The 17,609-nt window shown below is 41.2% G+C and overlaps 1 protein-coding gene and 1 long non-coding RNA gene across 5 annotated transcripts in view; one reads left to right on the forward strand and one right to left on the reverse strand.

The window, feature by feature from the left end:
- nr4a3 (nuclear receptor subfamily 4, group A, member 3) overlaps nt 1-7,335 on the reverse strand; it is a 30,264-nt gene extending 22,929 nt beyond the window's left edge. Inside the window, exons 1-3 of one of the 4 annotated variants that reach the window (XM_043690045.2) lie at nt 6,892-7,335; nt 3,581-3,834; nt 903-1,750 (exon numbers count right to left, since the gene is read on the reverse strand). In XM_043690045.2, coding sequence (XP_043545980.1) covers nt 903-1,748 — 846 coding nt within the window. In that variant the 5' untranslated portion in view covers nt 1,749-1,750; nt 3,581-3,834; nt 6,892-7,335. Of the gene's footprint in view, nt 1-902; nt 1,751-3,580; nt 3,835-4,141; nt 4,720-6,891 lie in introns of those variants that run through there. The other 3 variants (XM_087987172.1, XM_087987173.1, XM_087987174.1) reach the window with 3 other exon arrangements.
- A 270-nt stretch (nt 7,336-7,605) lies between these two features.
- On the forward strand, nt 7,606-9,172 carry LOC148149932 (uncharacterized). The gene is made up of 2 exons (XR_015757193.1): nt 7,606-8,954; nt 9,060-9,172. It is a non-coding gene; the product is annotated as an uncharacterized LOC148149932 (long non-coding RNA).
- Nucleotides 9,173-17,609: the final 8,437 nt, after the last annotated feature.

Below are 17,609 nucleotides of genomic sequence, written 5' to 3' on the forward strand. Positions count from 1 at the left end.
CAGCAGACCAAAAAAAGTTTCCACAGTGAAACACAGAAGCAACCTTAATTGTTAGTACAGTACTTATGTCTTCTCGTTCCATTCCGTTTAGATTGTGTTTTGAAAACAAACCTTTTGGCAAATCCTTTTGTCATAACAATATCTTCCTTCGGATCTTGAGATACCGAAGCTTTCTCAGTTTTAGCTCTGCCCCAACCACTTTGATGCGATTTATGATGTTCCGCCCCCTCGCACTTTAGTGTCTAATAGTTTGAACGGATCACTAATAGCCTTTAGTTCCATAGTGTATAACTTGCCAATGAAACCAGAGAAGTGGCTTGGTTCAAACCTAGTCTCTCCGGCGAATGCACTGCTTCTGAAAGAAGATCTCGCTTTTTCAAACATTTCAGTTGCACATTTTTAACGTGCAGATTATGTATCACTGACCAGTTCGGTTTCCTTTCATTACTGATCAAGGTAGATATTTTTCTAATCAACCTGTTCAGAGAGTTATTGTACATCTTTGGAGCAGATGAAACTTTAACTTCCCACTCAGCTGGGCACGCTAGTACGGATCTAAAACAGCCCTTTCAAGTTAGATGTGCAAGAACTATTCTTTTATTTAAAAAAAAAGTTTAAGAAGTCCTTTTGAAGTTTGCTTCATAAATTTGACCATGGCCGTAGTTCAGAACTGCCACATTGACTGTAAAGCGCTTTGAGAGATCAGATGGTACTGCGGCGTTATATAGATGCAAGCCTTTCTTTTTGAACGCAAGCCGCTTTTGATTTTCATAATGTTGTGTGCTTTGCGAATAATCCCACACCCCAACACCCCTCCCCCTCCCCTCCAAAAACAAATACAATTTTCCCCTTGGTCTGAAGCACAGTGCAGGGAAGTCAGATAAAACGAAGGTGCATCCTACCTTAAAAAAGCCTTTGCATCCCTCGCAGGTCCTCACGCCATAGTGCTGGCAGGCTGCATTGTCCCCGCACACAGCACACATCCCCTCCCCAGAGGAAGACCCTCGGCTGGGGGGAGACGGCAAGCTCTGGGCACTCTGACTGAGGGTCATTGGGTGATAGCCCAAACCCGAGCCCTTGACTAAATGCAGGGGATACTGGCGAGTGTCCATCACAGCTTGTGCAGAAGTACTTTCTGCTCCTATGGACATGTTCAAGGTGGGTTCGTAACACATGTGGCTGCTGGAGGCTGGGGAGTGTGGTGGGGACTGTTTGAAGGCAAACAGCGGAAACCTGGGCGGGGCGGTCTTCATTGGAGCATCTAAGATATGACCTGTGGCCATGCAAGTCTGGGTCACTGGAGGTAACGTGTGAGGCTCATCCCACAAGGAGGTCTGTGGAGTTGTGAACTGAGGCGTGGTGGGGGTTGATGGAGGAGATTGCTTGAAGTAAATGGAGGTCGAAGGCATGATGTCCTCTGTTTGATGTTGGATCGATGGCTGATAGTTGTGATGGGGAGAATCTTCCAGTTTAATGAAGGGTCTCTGTGAGGAGGAAGAGTGCATTTGATAGACGCACGATGGTTTGAACTCATAGCTGCCAGAGTACCCAGTCTCCATGAAAGTGCTGAAACTGGGCAGGGAGGTGGTGGCTGTGATTTCGGTGCTCCCCAGGTCCATGCCAAATTTCATGTAAGGTGATTCAGTATGCACTAAATCCGAGCTGTAATCCCCAGCATAAGCGTAGTTCTGAGCTGCAAAACTGGCACCTTGTGGCGAAGAGCTGTATTGGGTTTGCACACAGGGCATGTCTAAGAAGAAACACAAAGACTGAAATGACTAAAAGGCAGCAGCAGCAGCAGCACTGATTTGTTATTATCTCATAGCACGGCAAGCATTCACATCACTGAGGAAGGAACCCTTACTACATTACATATCGTACTGAATTCAAGAGCTCAGAGCCCACATTGCTTACATCGTCTTTTTATTTCCTGATCCGCCCATATATTTATATGTACAGTAAATTGCAATTGGGGCTTTACCCAAGTGGTAATCTAAAAATGGTCAGCATTCCTTTCTTAGAACCTGCATCATCTCATTTTGCTCATCAGAGCCTTTAAAGTTGCCGAGTATCTATAGAGCAGGTGGGAATTCCACAGCAGCCTATGTCACTGTGCGGCGGTGCTTATAGATATGTGGACAATTGTCCAGACTCCAGACAATGCAATGGATATTATTGTGCATCTGTGGAGATCAATGGATAGATGATGTTTCCAGCCAAGATAATTAGTGATGAAAATAATGACGTTTTCTCATTAATATCCTTGCGTGTGTTCTGAGTCAGGAGCTGTGTCTCTGAGTTGGGAGGGTTGGTGAGCACTGGCCACGAAGTGATATCATTTTTAAATGCCAAATTCTGTCCTGCAGAGTAGCTAATACAGCAGCAGATCCTTTCATTGTTTTTGCAGACTACAGCCTGTAACCGAACTGTCTCCTGAGAAACTGGAGGATTTTACTTCCTACCAACAGTATGTGATATGAACAAGCAGAGATGCGCTTTTCAGTCTGTCGAAGATCAGTGACTGGTTTTCGAAACCGAAATCAGGTGACAAAGGAGCCAGTTACGGTTAGTTAAAAAGGTAAACTCCGAGGGAATTCGTATAATATTAGAAAATATTATTAATACATGCCAATTAATGAGATCAACTTTCAAATCTCGACAACAAACCAAAAAAAGTGTTCAACCATTCATACTAATGAGGAATGGATTTTTTTTTTAAAAACTGGGTTACACCTAGTTAGCACGAGAGAAACCGAGAATATGATTGGGCAACTGATTCAAGGAACAAACCCAGGTATTTCTCAGTTACGTACATGTTTTCTGTACATTTAAGCAACTTTATCTGCATGTGTCTGCCAATTCATGTATAGACCCCTACAAGGAGTTCAAGCAGCTGGGTTTAATTAACATCTTCCTGATTAAGGGTTTTTGCCCGAAACGTCGATTTTCCTGCTCCTGGGATGTTGCAGCACCACACTCTCGACTCTAATCTCCAGTATCTGCAGTCCTCACTTTCGCCTTAATTAATATCTACCCTGGTGCATACCGTTCATATTTGTACAATCATCATTGCTTGTGCGGTTTTCTGTATGCAGAGAACCTTAAAACAGGTTCCTCTCTGCAAATACGTTCTTGGATGTGGGCAGATTCCTGTGGACTTAAGCAGGTTTTTGTACATTTATAAACGCCCGGACATCTGCACGTTTCCATGTGAATGCAGACCCCCCGGATAAAGCAAGTTTCTTTATGCAGTGATCCCTTTTTGTAGTATCCCAGTATATCCATTGGTTTCAGAATGTTATAGGCCCATAATCAACACACCTATTCCTTTTCTAGATTAAAACGGAAGAATCTCAAGTTTTGTTGCTATCCCAGTGAGCAGTAACCCAGGTGAAACATCCCCGACAGCCAAAGTACAGGTAGATAACTGAAGTAGAACGAAGAGGAAATGAAAAGGAAACATGAAAATAATGAAACAATAAGAGGACGAGAAAGAAGTAGCTCAGTCGACCCCTGATCAACTACAATGGTAGCCCACCATCACAACGTACAGAGAGAATCGCCTGATTTTGTAACGAACCTTCACGTGTATGACACACTTGTGCGTGTATTCTGTTGTTTACATACAACCATGTCGCCTCCAGTGTGTGTGCCAGTGTGTACCTGTGTGTGCCGAGGGGCGGTGATATGTAGCACGCTGAATGTTGGCTCGGTGGGCTGCTGCCAGAGGCTCGGCCACTGTCGAGGTGGTGCCTCCGGGCTGGGAGCTGTCAGCTGTTCGCTGGGGTGACTCGGAGCTCCGGCTCGGCGGGGAAAGCTCTTCCGAACCAAGATCTATCGAGAGAGAGAGAGAAAGAAAACAAGAGAGCTCAGGGCCAGGGACCAGCGACTGAAGCTGCGCAGCTTCCTCTTGAAAAAAAAATGAAAAGCAGACACCCAAGTCAGAGGATGGTATAATGTAATGCCTAAAAAAAAAAGTGTGCAGTTGTACACAATTGTTAATGACCGCCAAAATATAACTTCAAAACAAATACTTGTCATGAAAACTACCATCGTATCAAGTTTACCCGGAATGGCAAAGATTTAGGACACTAGACCTGGTTATGTGTCTCAGGAACTGAACCGAATGGAAACAACTCACTCTTCGCCAGGCGGATGGTCCAGTGCAGGCACTAAGACGCAGTGATGGCCCCCGGGGTTACTGGCCCTCAGCTCGGACTGAGTTAAACAGCGATGCCTTGGGAAAGTTAGCGAATGCGAGTCAGTCTTGTACGTGCTGCCCTCCATATTTGTATCTGGGATGTCAGGGAGGCTTCTGGTCTGCCCGGAGCCTGACAGTTTACACCAGTCTTAGTGTGTGGTTAAACCTTTTCCCATGGGATGTCAGGAAGGAAAGTGGGACTTGCCCACATGCTTTGCGATCACCTGGCGCTCTACTAATGCATGTTCACTGAACGCCTGCAGCGTTGTTCAAAGCAGACCAATTCATTTTCGCTATCATTTGTCCAATTCGAGGAGTCCAACAGTTGAGCTACAGCGCCCCCTCTCAAATGCATTTAATCTGACTGCCACTCAGGGGAAAAACAACTTTATAAAAAGTTACAATAACTCGCCAGAAATGGTATTACCTCGTTAAACGATGTGAAGATTATGACACACTGAAAACTCCATTTAATCACTGCCTGCAGAACAGATCTTTGCTGAAAATGCGGGTCGGTTCTACCTTACAATCAATATTAAATAGTTTTAGATTTGGAAATAAACCATGATCCTGTGCCTCCTGTATCGTGACAGTTAAGGCATGATTTGATAACTCAACTGGAGATCGCGGTGACAACTACGGCACCAAAGCCTTTAATCTTGGGTACGTACCCCCACGCCCCCCACCATGAAAATTTATACTTTTTAAAAACATTGTTTCCATGGTTTACTTGGAAAATGCAGTCCTACAATATCACGGTTAACCGGACGTTCATAATCCGACAGCGACTTCTGAGCTTTATTCTGGGGTTGAGTCAGGTAGGAAACAGAAGGAAGGCGTTTTCGGACAACTTCTGCCCCTGCCATCGGAAAGAAACGGTCACAGCCACTTCACCCCCGGGGGCTCCGCTGAACAGAAACACGGGGAGGGAGAACACAGTCTAAAACCTGCAGAGGTGCCGAGTTCTTGTTTATATCATTCCGTGGTCATCTTCTACACTTTTACATCTTACACCAAAGTAAAACCTGTTTTCCGAATATCTTTCCTTTTACTTCCAGAAATGGTCTAAGTATTGTGATGTATTGTATGGCCTCCCGCTTTAATTGAAACAAATATTTTGTAAGGCTACATTTAACTACCAAGTTGCTTAGCGTCCTCGGCGAACTCTTTTGCACATTATTCCCGCTGAGGGGTGAATGCTCAAAATCAGCTGGTTACCTAGAGAACAGGCGATGTCTATTTAAACATCCGCCTTATTACCGGCCGCCTCATCTTCCATACAAAGTCAGGCAGAACATCAACTGTGGGGAAATTTTAATTTAGTTTGAATTTATTCAAGGAAACCACTCTATTAACTACGTTTTGCGACTAACAAATGAAAATTCATCGCCCATGACTACAGGGTAGTTAAAGAAAATTACACAAAGAAGTGTTTTAATGATATTAAAGCGATACCAAAATGGAGCATTGGATCTGTATCGAGAGCAGCACTTGTTGGCACCAACTACCCAAGTCAGGGTCGCACCTAGTTAGGGCAGTCCGGACAATTATTGGAGATTTCATATATCAGACACCTTACCATTAAAAGAAGCTAATACATTTTTTTGTACTTCCACTATTATTTTGCCACAAATGGTTAAAATGAAATAATGAAAGATATAGCTAGAGTGTGTTAAGAATTTGCTACGGTGAGGTTTTGATCACAGAAATCTCAGTATATACAATTCTTCGAAATCGACTTCTGACCCGGTTAAAACTTTCCTAAATTTACAAACTCGCCGGGGTGTCAAGTCACCCCTCGCTCGGCACCGCCTCAGAAAAGTGAAGTTTATAAATTCCACTGCCAATTTTGGACTTGAACTGTTGACCTTCCCGCGCGGAGCCTATTCCCGTTTCTACTACTATCTTCATCAATGCGAATATAAAGCGATTCTATTGAAAATTCCAATGTAAACGCCCAGGTGCACAGTTACACAAATGTATAAAAACGTGCTGCACTTGCTACTACCGATTATTACTCAACAAAAAGTAAAAGTTAAACAGATTCGCTTCTGAAAGTGAAACTATTAATAAAAGAATTGCAAAAATATATTTTAAGCCAAGACTAGGACCAGCATCTTAAATGATCACACGTGTTAGGTCAACAGAGTGCACAATTAGACGTGGTTATTTCTTAACTGAAACTCCGAATATCCCTGGATGTATCCGGGATAGACGTGCAGACCGATAATCAACACTAATACCATTCCAACGTGCTGCATTTCAACTTTATAAACACACCCAGTACCATACCCCCGTCAGAATGAGATCGGAGTGAAGTCAAATGAACACTAAATAACTATACATTTTCACTTGAACATAGCTAATTATACATCCAACTAAGTGCAAGACAAATTGCATCTATTCATCACATCATCGCAAGCACAGAGCCCCAGCATTACATTACCATGACAACTACCAGAAATACCCTAATACCCACTGATCTCCGATTGTCACACAACCCAAAGCCGCTGATTAACCCATAAATTCTCAAGATACAAGGGACAGGCATCAATGCACAAGTTCTTAAGTATGTTCCAGTCAGCGTTAACACAAAGCATCACTATAGCTCATTGAATTGTAGTCACTTGTTCTATAGCATACCCATTGTAACTTTCATGATGTCCACTGAGTAACTGATTGATACGTACTTGATTGCTGTGACGGTTCCGTTTTTACATATAATCAAATAGCCGTCCGAGTTGTGTATAGGCGTCCAGTCCAAATCATGGATGTTGTACAGAAAAACTTGTCTTTAAAATATCACTCCCGGTAAATGATTTAGCTGTAGTGCAGATTCGGATCCTTTCTCTTAACGCGAGTTCATCAATAGAGGAAAAGTGCGAGAAAGTCTTCTTTAGCCCCTCTTGTATTTGTAGGTCTCTCCTCCGATTGCAATGTGCCTTTGTTTATGTGCAGACAGATAACAGTACAATTCCTCACTTTGTGAACGTCATTTATGTTTAAGGAAAGGGGGGTGGGGAGTTTGGCGAGAGCTGCTCTCCTATTGGATGATCGCCGGTATCTCCATAGAGCGGCTGGAATGCAGGCGACGTCAATTGTGACGCTGCCGAGCCGTCTACGTCACGCGGCGGCACGGCACGTCAGCTGGCTTTTATTGTGTCTGCTTTTCTCCCAGTCTCGGGCTGGGCCCTCTGTCACGCGACCCGCGCGCACAGTCACGGTGCCGTAGCTCGCAAGTAGCTAACAGCGTAAAGAGAACGAGACGCTTCGCTCTCCCGTTCAGCTTTATTGTCATTTATGAACCCCGCGTCGGCGCGTCATTGCTTCTGGGCGCCCAATCGTCGCGCGCCATTGGCGATGGAACACCACTCCCCTTTCCCCGTGCCCTCGTCACGACCACACCTCTCGGTTGTTCTCCCCGGGATTGTGGACCAATAGGAGCGCGGGAAGCTAGGCGCGGCCGGAGAGGGGGCGGTCTGGAACTTGTGCGCGTGAGAGCGCCCCGCTGACGCACGCCATTGACGCAAGCGGGAGCTAAATTTAGCAAGCCTGGGCCAATCCATCGATTGAGATAGCACAGATCTCATTCATTTCTGGGGCGTACCGTTTATTTTAGGAACTATTTTGTGATCCAGTGAAACCAAATATAGTTGTGGATAGGTATTTTTAGTCATAGCAATCTCGTTTTGTTAATGTACAGAAATGCTTTTTTTTACGTAACCTAATTGCAGATTGGAGCGACTAATGAAATAATTATTGTGTTAATTCATTATGATATCCGAATTCTCATACAATATTCGGAGATTTGAGTGTTTGGATTAAAACAATAGTACGGTTTGATTTTCATTTATCTCGGCATTTTTTGTAATTATGCCTGTTTGTTTTTATTTGTTTATTACATATGTATCTACTGTCGAATTGTAATTAGCTTGGTCTCAATGCTGGAAAAACCTATGCACCTTTTTTGTGTAAACAATTGGAAAACGGAAGTTGGAATAAATCTTACACTGGGGAATTTATTAAATGTTAAACAGTTTTAGATTCCACCCTTTTTTAATTATTTGAACAATAGACACATTCTTGTAATTTTGCCAAAACGCCTTTGCTTTCACAAATTTATTACGCACTAACGCCTTACGTATTTTTTTCAAATGCTGTGGAGACTTACTACGTTCTAGATATTGCTTCATGGGATGTTCCGCTTTTGTTTTGAAGTGAAATTTTTTTTGTTGGAAAAAAAGTTTGTGTTTTAATTCCATTATTACACTAGGCGGGTTGACCACTTCGTGGGGAGTGTTATTTAGGAAGCGTCGCGGTTTGGCAGCTTCACCGCAGCGCCTGAGGCTCTTGGCAGGTGAATGAGTGAGAAAGAGGGAGGGAGGTGGTGAACCCTTGTTCCACTTTATAAATAGGCAGACGGAAGGGAACGTTCCTATTACGCACACGCGCGGATTACGTAAAGGAGCGTGTTCATAATCAGGAGACGTCTGATGACGCAGGCACGCAGGCTGCACGAGGTGAGTTCCGGCCCTCGTTCCAAAAACAGATTTTATGCCTTCATTCTGGGGATTACATTTTTACCTAAATGTTTACATTATGCAAACCTTATTCCTGATTTTTAAGTATCTAGTCTACTTAAAAAATGTTCCCCCGCTAACGGCCTAAAGGAACAAAGTTTTTAAAAAAGGTGCTCCATTACCAGGCTATAAACTACACATTTGTGTGCAAAAAACTGCACTAGATTTCTGTGGTGAGTATAACGCAAGAGATTTGTTTTTATGATCAGATTGTTGTAACTTTTTATTGTAAAGTTTTTTTTTAAGAAAAGCTTGAACTTCTTTTTCTTTCCCTACAGATGAATCCCAGTAAGAAGCATTTTATTTCGGAACCCACATTTATGTTCTAATGATCTGTTTGCAGCACTTTTTGAATAATAAACCTGCAAATAAACTGTTTAAGAAATACAAATGTTTTAATTATTTGTGTGGAAAAGTTGGAGAACTAATACATTTCAATACAAGTGTGTGTGCCTTTTCCTTTTTATGCTTTAGCAACGTTTTGAAATGTGGAAGAAATGTCACTAGATGTGCTCCTAGTATCAGAACTAACTCAACACCAAACATACATTTCTTAATAAACTGGAAGTTTAGTTTCTATAGGATATCTTGATGGATAATGCCAACAAAACAGTTTATTATTGCTTCAAGTTACTAGCACAGTTTGGCACTGCATTTTATACATATTGCCACAAGGCAACATTTCAACTGTGTGGTGAATATGTGAGTAGTATTGAACTTTTAAAGGATAATTTCCACTTTTATATTTACAAGTCTTTCTGGAGGTGTGGGAGCAGCAGCAAGCTAGTTATCTAGTTCAAATGACATCAACCATGATCATACTTAGAATAGTTAAGTGAAAGCATATTTTTGAGTTAGATAATTTGTTTTCATTTTCTATTTCACTTTTATTTGCTTTCTTTTCCTGCCAGCTTTCAGCATGGATGACAACTACCATCATATCAGTAGAAAAATGTAATGTAAGGTCACATGTGGTCATATGTGAGCAGTTACATAATGTGTTACAGAATAAGAAAGTTCACATGTCATGCTGAAATGTTAATGATTGTAGTACTGTTAGGTTAGTGTAAATGATTTAAGATATGTCATAAAGTTTTATTTATACAACCAGTGGATGTTTCCAAGAGCTTTACAGCTATGGAACTGCTTTGTGAGTTGGTCATTGTTATGATGTAGACATTCTATGACCAGTTTTGATCCTGCACTGAATAATTAATTGGATTAAAAACAGAAAATGCACAATTTCTGCAAGAATAATATTCATCTCGTAAATTCAACTGAGAAGATATTCTTTTTTTTCAGACAAGGTATAATCTGCTGAGTTTTCTGTTTTTATTTCAAATTTTATCCTCTTAATCTTGAAATTATTCCACAAGATCTTTCCTAACAACACATTGAGATTTACTTAATTTGATTGTTTTTGTGCAAGTGGAACTGGTAGCAGCAACATTAACTCGTGGTACTTGACACGTCTTACATGTAGGACTATGTCCATGCTTAAGCAAGTTGTTTGCAGTTATTGTAGCTTTGAGACTATTACTCAGTGAGAGTTTATTCATTATCTTAAAGCAGCTTTGATCAGTAACAAAATGTGTTCTTCCAGAAGTCATGTTTTGTGCACTATATGAGTTAATCCCATTGATGTGTGACTCATAATTTGCTTATACTTCTAACAAATATTTAGGGTTACCTACTGCAACCTTTCCATATCACAATTTATGAAATGACAATTCCAAATTAAACAGTTTACTAAAATGTATACATGCAGAAATCTAGTTTGAAATAACCATTCAATATATTCCACTTCTTTTTTAAATCTAATTTTCTAACTCCCTCCAGGTTTATATGTTGTATTTGTTAACTAGGAATGAGACAAACAGGTTTGATTTGAACACTGCACTATACAGTCCAAATTATACTGAAGTACTGCTTTCCTGCTCATTTTGTTCAATTACATAAAAAGTAACGCTTTTAATGTATATCACTGTTTGAACTTGGTAACAGGTTACAAATCAAGAAACGTATGAATTTATGGGACATCTTGAATTCTGCTGAAAAGTGTAATCTGATACTACTGTGTTGAGAAGACACATGGCTTTGGGACCATGTAAAAGAAAGTTAAAGTGTCTACCCATCTATACCTTTACTATCTGAATTGAAACCAAATACTGAATCAAATTGACTTGGAGAAGATATTTCCACTATTAGGAGAGAGTGAAGGGATGACCCTTCAGAGTTAGGATGCTAGGACTTTCTTCAGTTGATCTGTGCAGGATATTGTGCAGCAATGACTGTCCTCATTCTGATTTAGAGATGGTGAAGCAGCTAAAGATGATTAGGTCTGGGATATGTCCCTGAAGAAGTAGAGCTCTTGTGGGCTCCTGATGCAGCCCAGAAGACTTAGATTCATTCCCAGCTGCATTAAAAGTCTTTAATAACAATCTTGTGTAACACAAAGTGATTTTAAAAATATCCACCTTGAGCAACTGCAGTGATGTCTTTGCACTGAGACAGTTGACCTCCAGCAACCAGGACCATCTTCCTTTGTGACTACGACCAGCAAAGAGTTTTCTCCTTGATTCACATTGATTCTAGTTTTGCTAGGGCTCCTCCAAACTCAGATGTTGCTTTGATGTCAAGAGCGGTCACTCTCTCATATCTCTAGGGTTTAACTATTTTGTTTTGTATTTGGACCAAGTTCATGGAGGCCTTTCTCTTTATCCTGCTCCAAACGTGTAGAGTCATGACCTCAAATTTGCAATCAATGTCTTTTTCAGATAATGAGAGATACCTTTGGACATCTTGTGATATGTAGCTAATTACTATGTCATGACACAACTCCAGCTTTCCGAGCAATCTAATGATCTTATGATTTGCAGTTAACAATAACACAGAAATTTGTATAGTACCTTTAACGTAACAAGAAGTCCTAAGGCACTTCACAGGACCATTATTTTAAACCAAAGATTGACACCAAGCCACAAAGACTAGTTTGGTCAGAAAATGAAAAGTTTTCTCAAAGAGGTAAAAATCACACAACATCAGGTTATAGTCCAACAGGTTTAATTGGAAGCACACTAACTTTCGGAGTGACGCTCCTTCAGGTAGTTGTGGAGGACCTGATAAAGGAGCGGCGCTCCGAAACCTAGTGTGCTTCCAATTAAACCTGTTGGACTATAACCTGGTGTTGTGTGATTTTTAACTCTGTACACCCTAGTCCAACACCGGCATCTCCAAATCATGACTTTCTCAAAGAGGGAAGTCTTAAAGAAGGAAAGGCACAGGGAAGGGTATTCCAGAGCTTGCAGGCCTGGACATTTAAGGGCACAGTAATTACTGGTGGGGTAGTTATAATTATCAATGCACAAGAGGCCAGAATTAAAAGGACTGTATTACTTTGAAAACTTGTGTGCATGGTGGAGGTTACAGAGATAGGGAGAGACAAGATATGGAGTGATTTGTAAGCATGGATGAGAAGTTAAGTGAAGTTGCTTGGTTTGAGGTCGTCATTGGTTAGTAAACACAGTTATCAGAGGATAGAATATGGGATACCAGCTTGGAGTGATTTAGAATAGTTAGTTGCAGAGATATGAAGACATGAACAAGCAACAGCTGAGCTGAGACAAGTGAAATCAGTTGATGTTATAGAAGTAAAATAGGTGACCTTGGTGATGGCAAAATTGAGGTCGGGAACTTTGTTTGGGATCCATAGCAATATCAAAATTGTGAAAACACTGGCTTAATCTCAGCCTGTTGGAAGGGAGAAGGATGGATTTGTAGTGAGGGAGAGTTTGGAGCAAAACGTCTGGCTTCAAACCTCTGAATATATAACTAGGAAATTTGTGCCCATTCATTACAAGATGTCGGATTACCAGTCTGATAATTTAGCAACAGTAGAGGAATTAAAAGAGGTGATGAGGTAGAGTTATACAAGTGAAAACTAACTCTGTGTCTTTGGATGATGTTCCTCAAGGCCAGTATATAAGTGAGACATAAGATAGCAAGGATAGATCTTTGGCTGATACCAGAGGTAATGGTGTGTGAGCAGAAAGAGAAGCCATTTCCAGTGATTCTTTGGGTATGACTAGATAAGAATGATGAAGCAACAAAACAGATCTCTGACATCAGGATCCAGAATTAAGGTATCTCGAGGATATCTGCTTTCATGAAACTTGAGTATATGTGACCTTTTTACATTGGGGTCCTGAAGCTGAAATAGCTAAGATGTCTTCATACCACTGAATGAAAATGACAAAATTGAGAGGAACACAGTACATAAGGCAGCAGGGATTTCTGAGATGAGACAACAGGGATGAATTACTGAAATAATCATTATTGTTTAATCATCTGTAGCTTGTGATTTTATCCTGATTTTCTCTGCTGGTACCTTGTGTCTGCCAACTCTGCCAGTATGTAGTACACAGTAAGAGGGTTGAAGTAGTTCAGGACCCATCTGTCAGTGGCAGAAAATATACCACTAGTGAGTCTAAATAAAACAGAGTTGAAAATCACACAACACCAGGTTATAGTCCAACAGGTTTAATTGGAAGCACACTAGCTTTCGGAGTGATGCTCCTTCATCAGGTGACTACCACCTGATGAAAGAGCGTTGTCTGAAAGCTAGTGTGCTTCCAATTAAACCTGTTAAGACTATAACCCGGTGTTGTGTGATTTTCAACTTTGTACACCCTAGTCCAACACCAGCATCTCCAAATCATAAATAAAACCGGCAATTGTTGGTTAACAAGATGGTTTATTGCATGATAATAATTACGGCTTACGTTACTAGTTCAGCATAGATACTAGGATTCTAGGGAGCTATATAGAATATATTTGCTTCCCATGAAAGTGTGTGTTGGATTTCTGTTTCCACCCAAGGACTGTGTGTGACATCATTAGATTGGGTCAAGCTAATGCAACTTCAACATTACCTCTTTCAGAAACATGAAAGTTCTCCAGTGCAGCTGACTTGCAAAGACCTTACCATTTAAGAAGGAGGACAATCATTTACATGTACTTCTATTGTATGGTAACCCATATCATTAAATGAGTGGCATTTCTAAATGCACTTAGATTGATTCAAGCATTTATGTAGTAATTTAAAATAATTTATAATTGGAAACAATATTATTGTCTGTATAAGGCAAAAGTTGTTACTCATCTAGTTTTTCAATGTCAAATGCAAGAAGGTCTTGAGTTTGAAGGTAGAGTAATTGAACGTGTATGGTTCATTTTAATTTCTATGGTCACGAAAACTAATGTTAAAGGCACACACCCCCCAAAAAAAACATACAAAAGATTACATTTACAAAATACCTTGCAAGAACTGTAACAAACACTACATTGGACAAACAGGCAGAAAGCTAGCCACCAGGATACATGAACATTAACTAGCCACAAAACGACATGACCCACTCTTACTAGTATCCTTACATATGGATGGGGAAGAACACCACTTCTACTGGGACAACACATCCATTCTAGGACAAGCCAAACAGAGGCATGCGCGAGAATCCGTAGAAGCATAGCCTCCTAACCGGAACTCTTATCAACAAACACGTTGACTTGGATCCCATTTACCATCCCCCGAGACAAAGAACAGGAAATGACATCAACCCAAAGAAACTCAAACATAAAGGAAAGTGGGCTACACCACCAATGCTTCATTCGGAAGCTCACTGAAGATGTTACCTAGTAGGGTGACAAAATGTCTGAAAATGAACCTTCCAACTCAGTGAACAAACCTACATCCAGAAGGTTACACAGCTACAAAGAGATGAAGTTCATAATTTTCTGTTTGCACTCTTTTCACAGGACAAAGGCACCCAGTTGCAGCAATGCCAGCCCAGTCATCATCACCCAAATGAGGACTGATCTGCCACCATGTTGTGGACTTTGCCACCAGTAAAGTATTTGTAACTGATGTATAAGAACTGGACGTGTGAAATGTGGCATTGAAAAAAAATTACCAGACATTTATTACACCTCTGGATAAACTACAGTCAGTGTCTGTACTATCACCAGACTATTTAGTTACAAACTATAGAATGCTTTCAGCATGTCATGCTTCAGGTGGACCCAGTTAAGATGGAGTCTGAGATCTTTACATGGTCATGTCATGCTATGGTGCAGTGATGATAGAAGCTTGATTGTGAGACATCGCACAACAAAGAAATCGATTTTAGTGATTACACAGCAACGTACATAGCTGGTAAATGAATGAGCAAAATATAAAAGCAGATGAAGAAGTTACAATCTGTGCTTCAAGATTGATGGAAGTATCAGTGCGGGAAATGGTAAGTCTAGCAATTTAAAGATTGGTCTTTTAGATCTGAAATTTGCTTTCAAAACTAACTCAGAACAGCTAGGTGAGAGGATCCCTATTTCGACAGCTTTAAACTCGTCATTAGTTGGCTCTCACTTAGATGTTCCTGAATGCTGCTGTAGTAAAGGTGGACCAGAGAATGCCTTTATTCCAAAAAAAGCCAGGAAGTAGAGCGATTGGAGGAGTGGAGTGAGAGAATGAGCAGAGAGTGATAAGACGGTGCTATTTTCTGGATCTGTGGATTGTGAAGAAGCAAATATGGCCTTTAGTAGAGTGATGTGCTCTTCCTGTCATATGTGGGAGTTTAGGGAGAGTTTCCATGTTATTAATAGACCACTAGTGAGCCTAAATAAAAGAGTTGAAATTCACACAACACCAGGTTATAGTCCGACAGGTTTAATTGGAAGCATACTGGCTTTCGGAGCGATGCTCCTTCATCAGGTGACTACCACCTGATGAAAGAGCGCGTCCGAAAGCTAGTGTGCTTCCAATTAAACCTGTTGAACCATAACCTGGTGTTGTGTGATTTTCAACTTTGTACACCCCAGTCCAACACTGGCATCTCCAAATCCTAAATAAAACAGGCAATTGTTGGTTTACAAGATTATGTCTACAGGAAGTGTCTTTGGTTGCGAATCCTATCAATTGCATGGATCAGTTGGAGACATTGAGGAATTCACAGGAGCTGGGGGAGTGATGGATAGCAGTTATAGGAATGGAAAAAAGCTGCAAATACAGTCAGGTAGGTGGGTTAACTCCAGGAAGGGTAGGAGGGGTAGGTAGGTAGTGCAAAGACTCTTGTGTTAATCCCCATCTCAATCAAGTATGCTGTTTTGGAAAACGTAGGGGTGGTGGACTTTCAGCTGAATGTAGCACGACCAGCCAAGTTTTTGGTACTGAGAATGGCTTTAATGTAATGAGGGATACGTTGGGTTCCAAGCGATCAAATATTATAGGGGACTCTTGAGTCAGAGGCATTGCAGTGAAAAATCACAATGTTCACAAAGGGGAGAGGGACCAGCAGGGGTTTGTTGTATACGTTGGTACTAATGATATAGGAAGGGAAAAGGATGAGATTCTGAAGATAAAGAAAGTCAGGCAGGAATTTAAAAAGGAGATCTTCGAGGGTAGTAATATCTGGATTATTCCTGGTGCTATGAGCTAGTGGGGGTAGAAATAGGATAGAACTGATGAATGTGTGGATGAGCAGTTGGTACAGGGAGAAAGGTTCACATGTTTGGACCATTGGAATCTGTACAAAAAGGACAGATTGCACCTGAATTGGAAGGGGACTAATATACTGGCAGAGAGTTTTGCTAGAGCTGCTCAGGAGGATTTAGACTAGTAAGGTGGAGTGGTGGCACCCTAGGAGATAGTGAGGAAAGAGATCAACCTGAGACTGGTATAGTTGGGAAAAGGAGCAAATCAAACACTCAGGACAGGCTGGAACAAAGCAGAGAACAAGGTAGGAGTGATAAACTGCATTTATTTCAATGCAAGAGGCCTAACAGGGAAGGCAGATGAACTCAGGGCATGGTTAGGAACATGGGACTGTGATATCATAGCAATTACAGAAACATGGCTCAGGAATGGATAGGACTGGCAGTCTAATGTTCCAGGATACAAATGCTACAGGAAGGATAGAAAGGGAGGCAAGAGAGGAGGGAGAGTGGCACTTTTGATAAGGGATAGCACTACAGCTGTACTTAGGGAGGATATTCCTGGGAATATGTTCAGGCAAGTTATTTGTGTGGAACTGAGAAATAAGAAAGGAATGATCACCTTATTGGGATTGTATTATAGACCCCCCACCACCACCCAATAGTCAGTGGGAAATTGAGAAACAAATTTCTAAGGAGATTTCAGTTATCTGTAAGAAAAATAGGGTGGTTATGATAGGGAATTTTAACTTTCGAAACATAGATTGGGACTGCCTTGGTGTTAAGGGTTTACATGGAGAGGAATTAAGTACAAGAAAAGTTTCTGATTCAGGATGTGGATGTACCTACTAGAGAAGGCGCACAATGACCTACTCTTCGGAAATAAGGCAGGGCAGGTGACTGAGGTGTCAGTGGGGGAGCACTTTGGGGCCAGCGACCATAATTCTATTAGTTTTAAAATAGTGATCAAAAAGGATACACCAGTTATAAAAGTTGAAGTTCTAATTTGGAGGAAGGCCAATTTTGATGGTATTAGGCAAGAACTTTCAAAAGTTGATTGGGGGCAGATGTTCGCAGTTAAAGAGACGGCTGAGACATTTGTATCATTGATAGTCTCAGGTGAGATGCTGGAAGACTGGAGGTTGGCCAACTTGGTGCCTCTATTTAAGAAAGGTGGTAAGGAAAAGCCAGGGAACTATAGACAGGTAACATTAGTGGTGGGCAAGTGGCAGGGAATCTTGAGGGTCAGGATTTAAATGTATTTGGAAAGGCAAGGACTGATTAGGGATAGTCAGCATGGCTTTGTGCAGGGGAAATTGTGTCTCATTAAATTGATTGAGTTT

This window comes from Chiloscyllium plagiosum, unplaced genomic scaffold (genome assembly GCF_037043375.1).
Source record: "Chiloscyllium plagiosum isolate Xiang-an unplaced genomic scaffold, Cpla_swu_hap1 HiC_scaffold_5, whole genome shotgun sequence".
In the NCBI taxonomy this organism is placed as follows: domain Eukaryota; kingdom Metazoa; phylum Chordata; class Chondrichthyes; order Orectolobiformes; family Hemiscylliidae; genus Chiloscyllium; species Chiloscyllium plagiosum.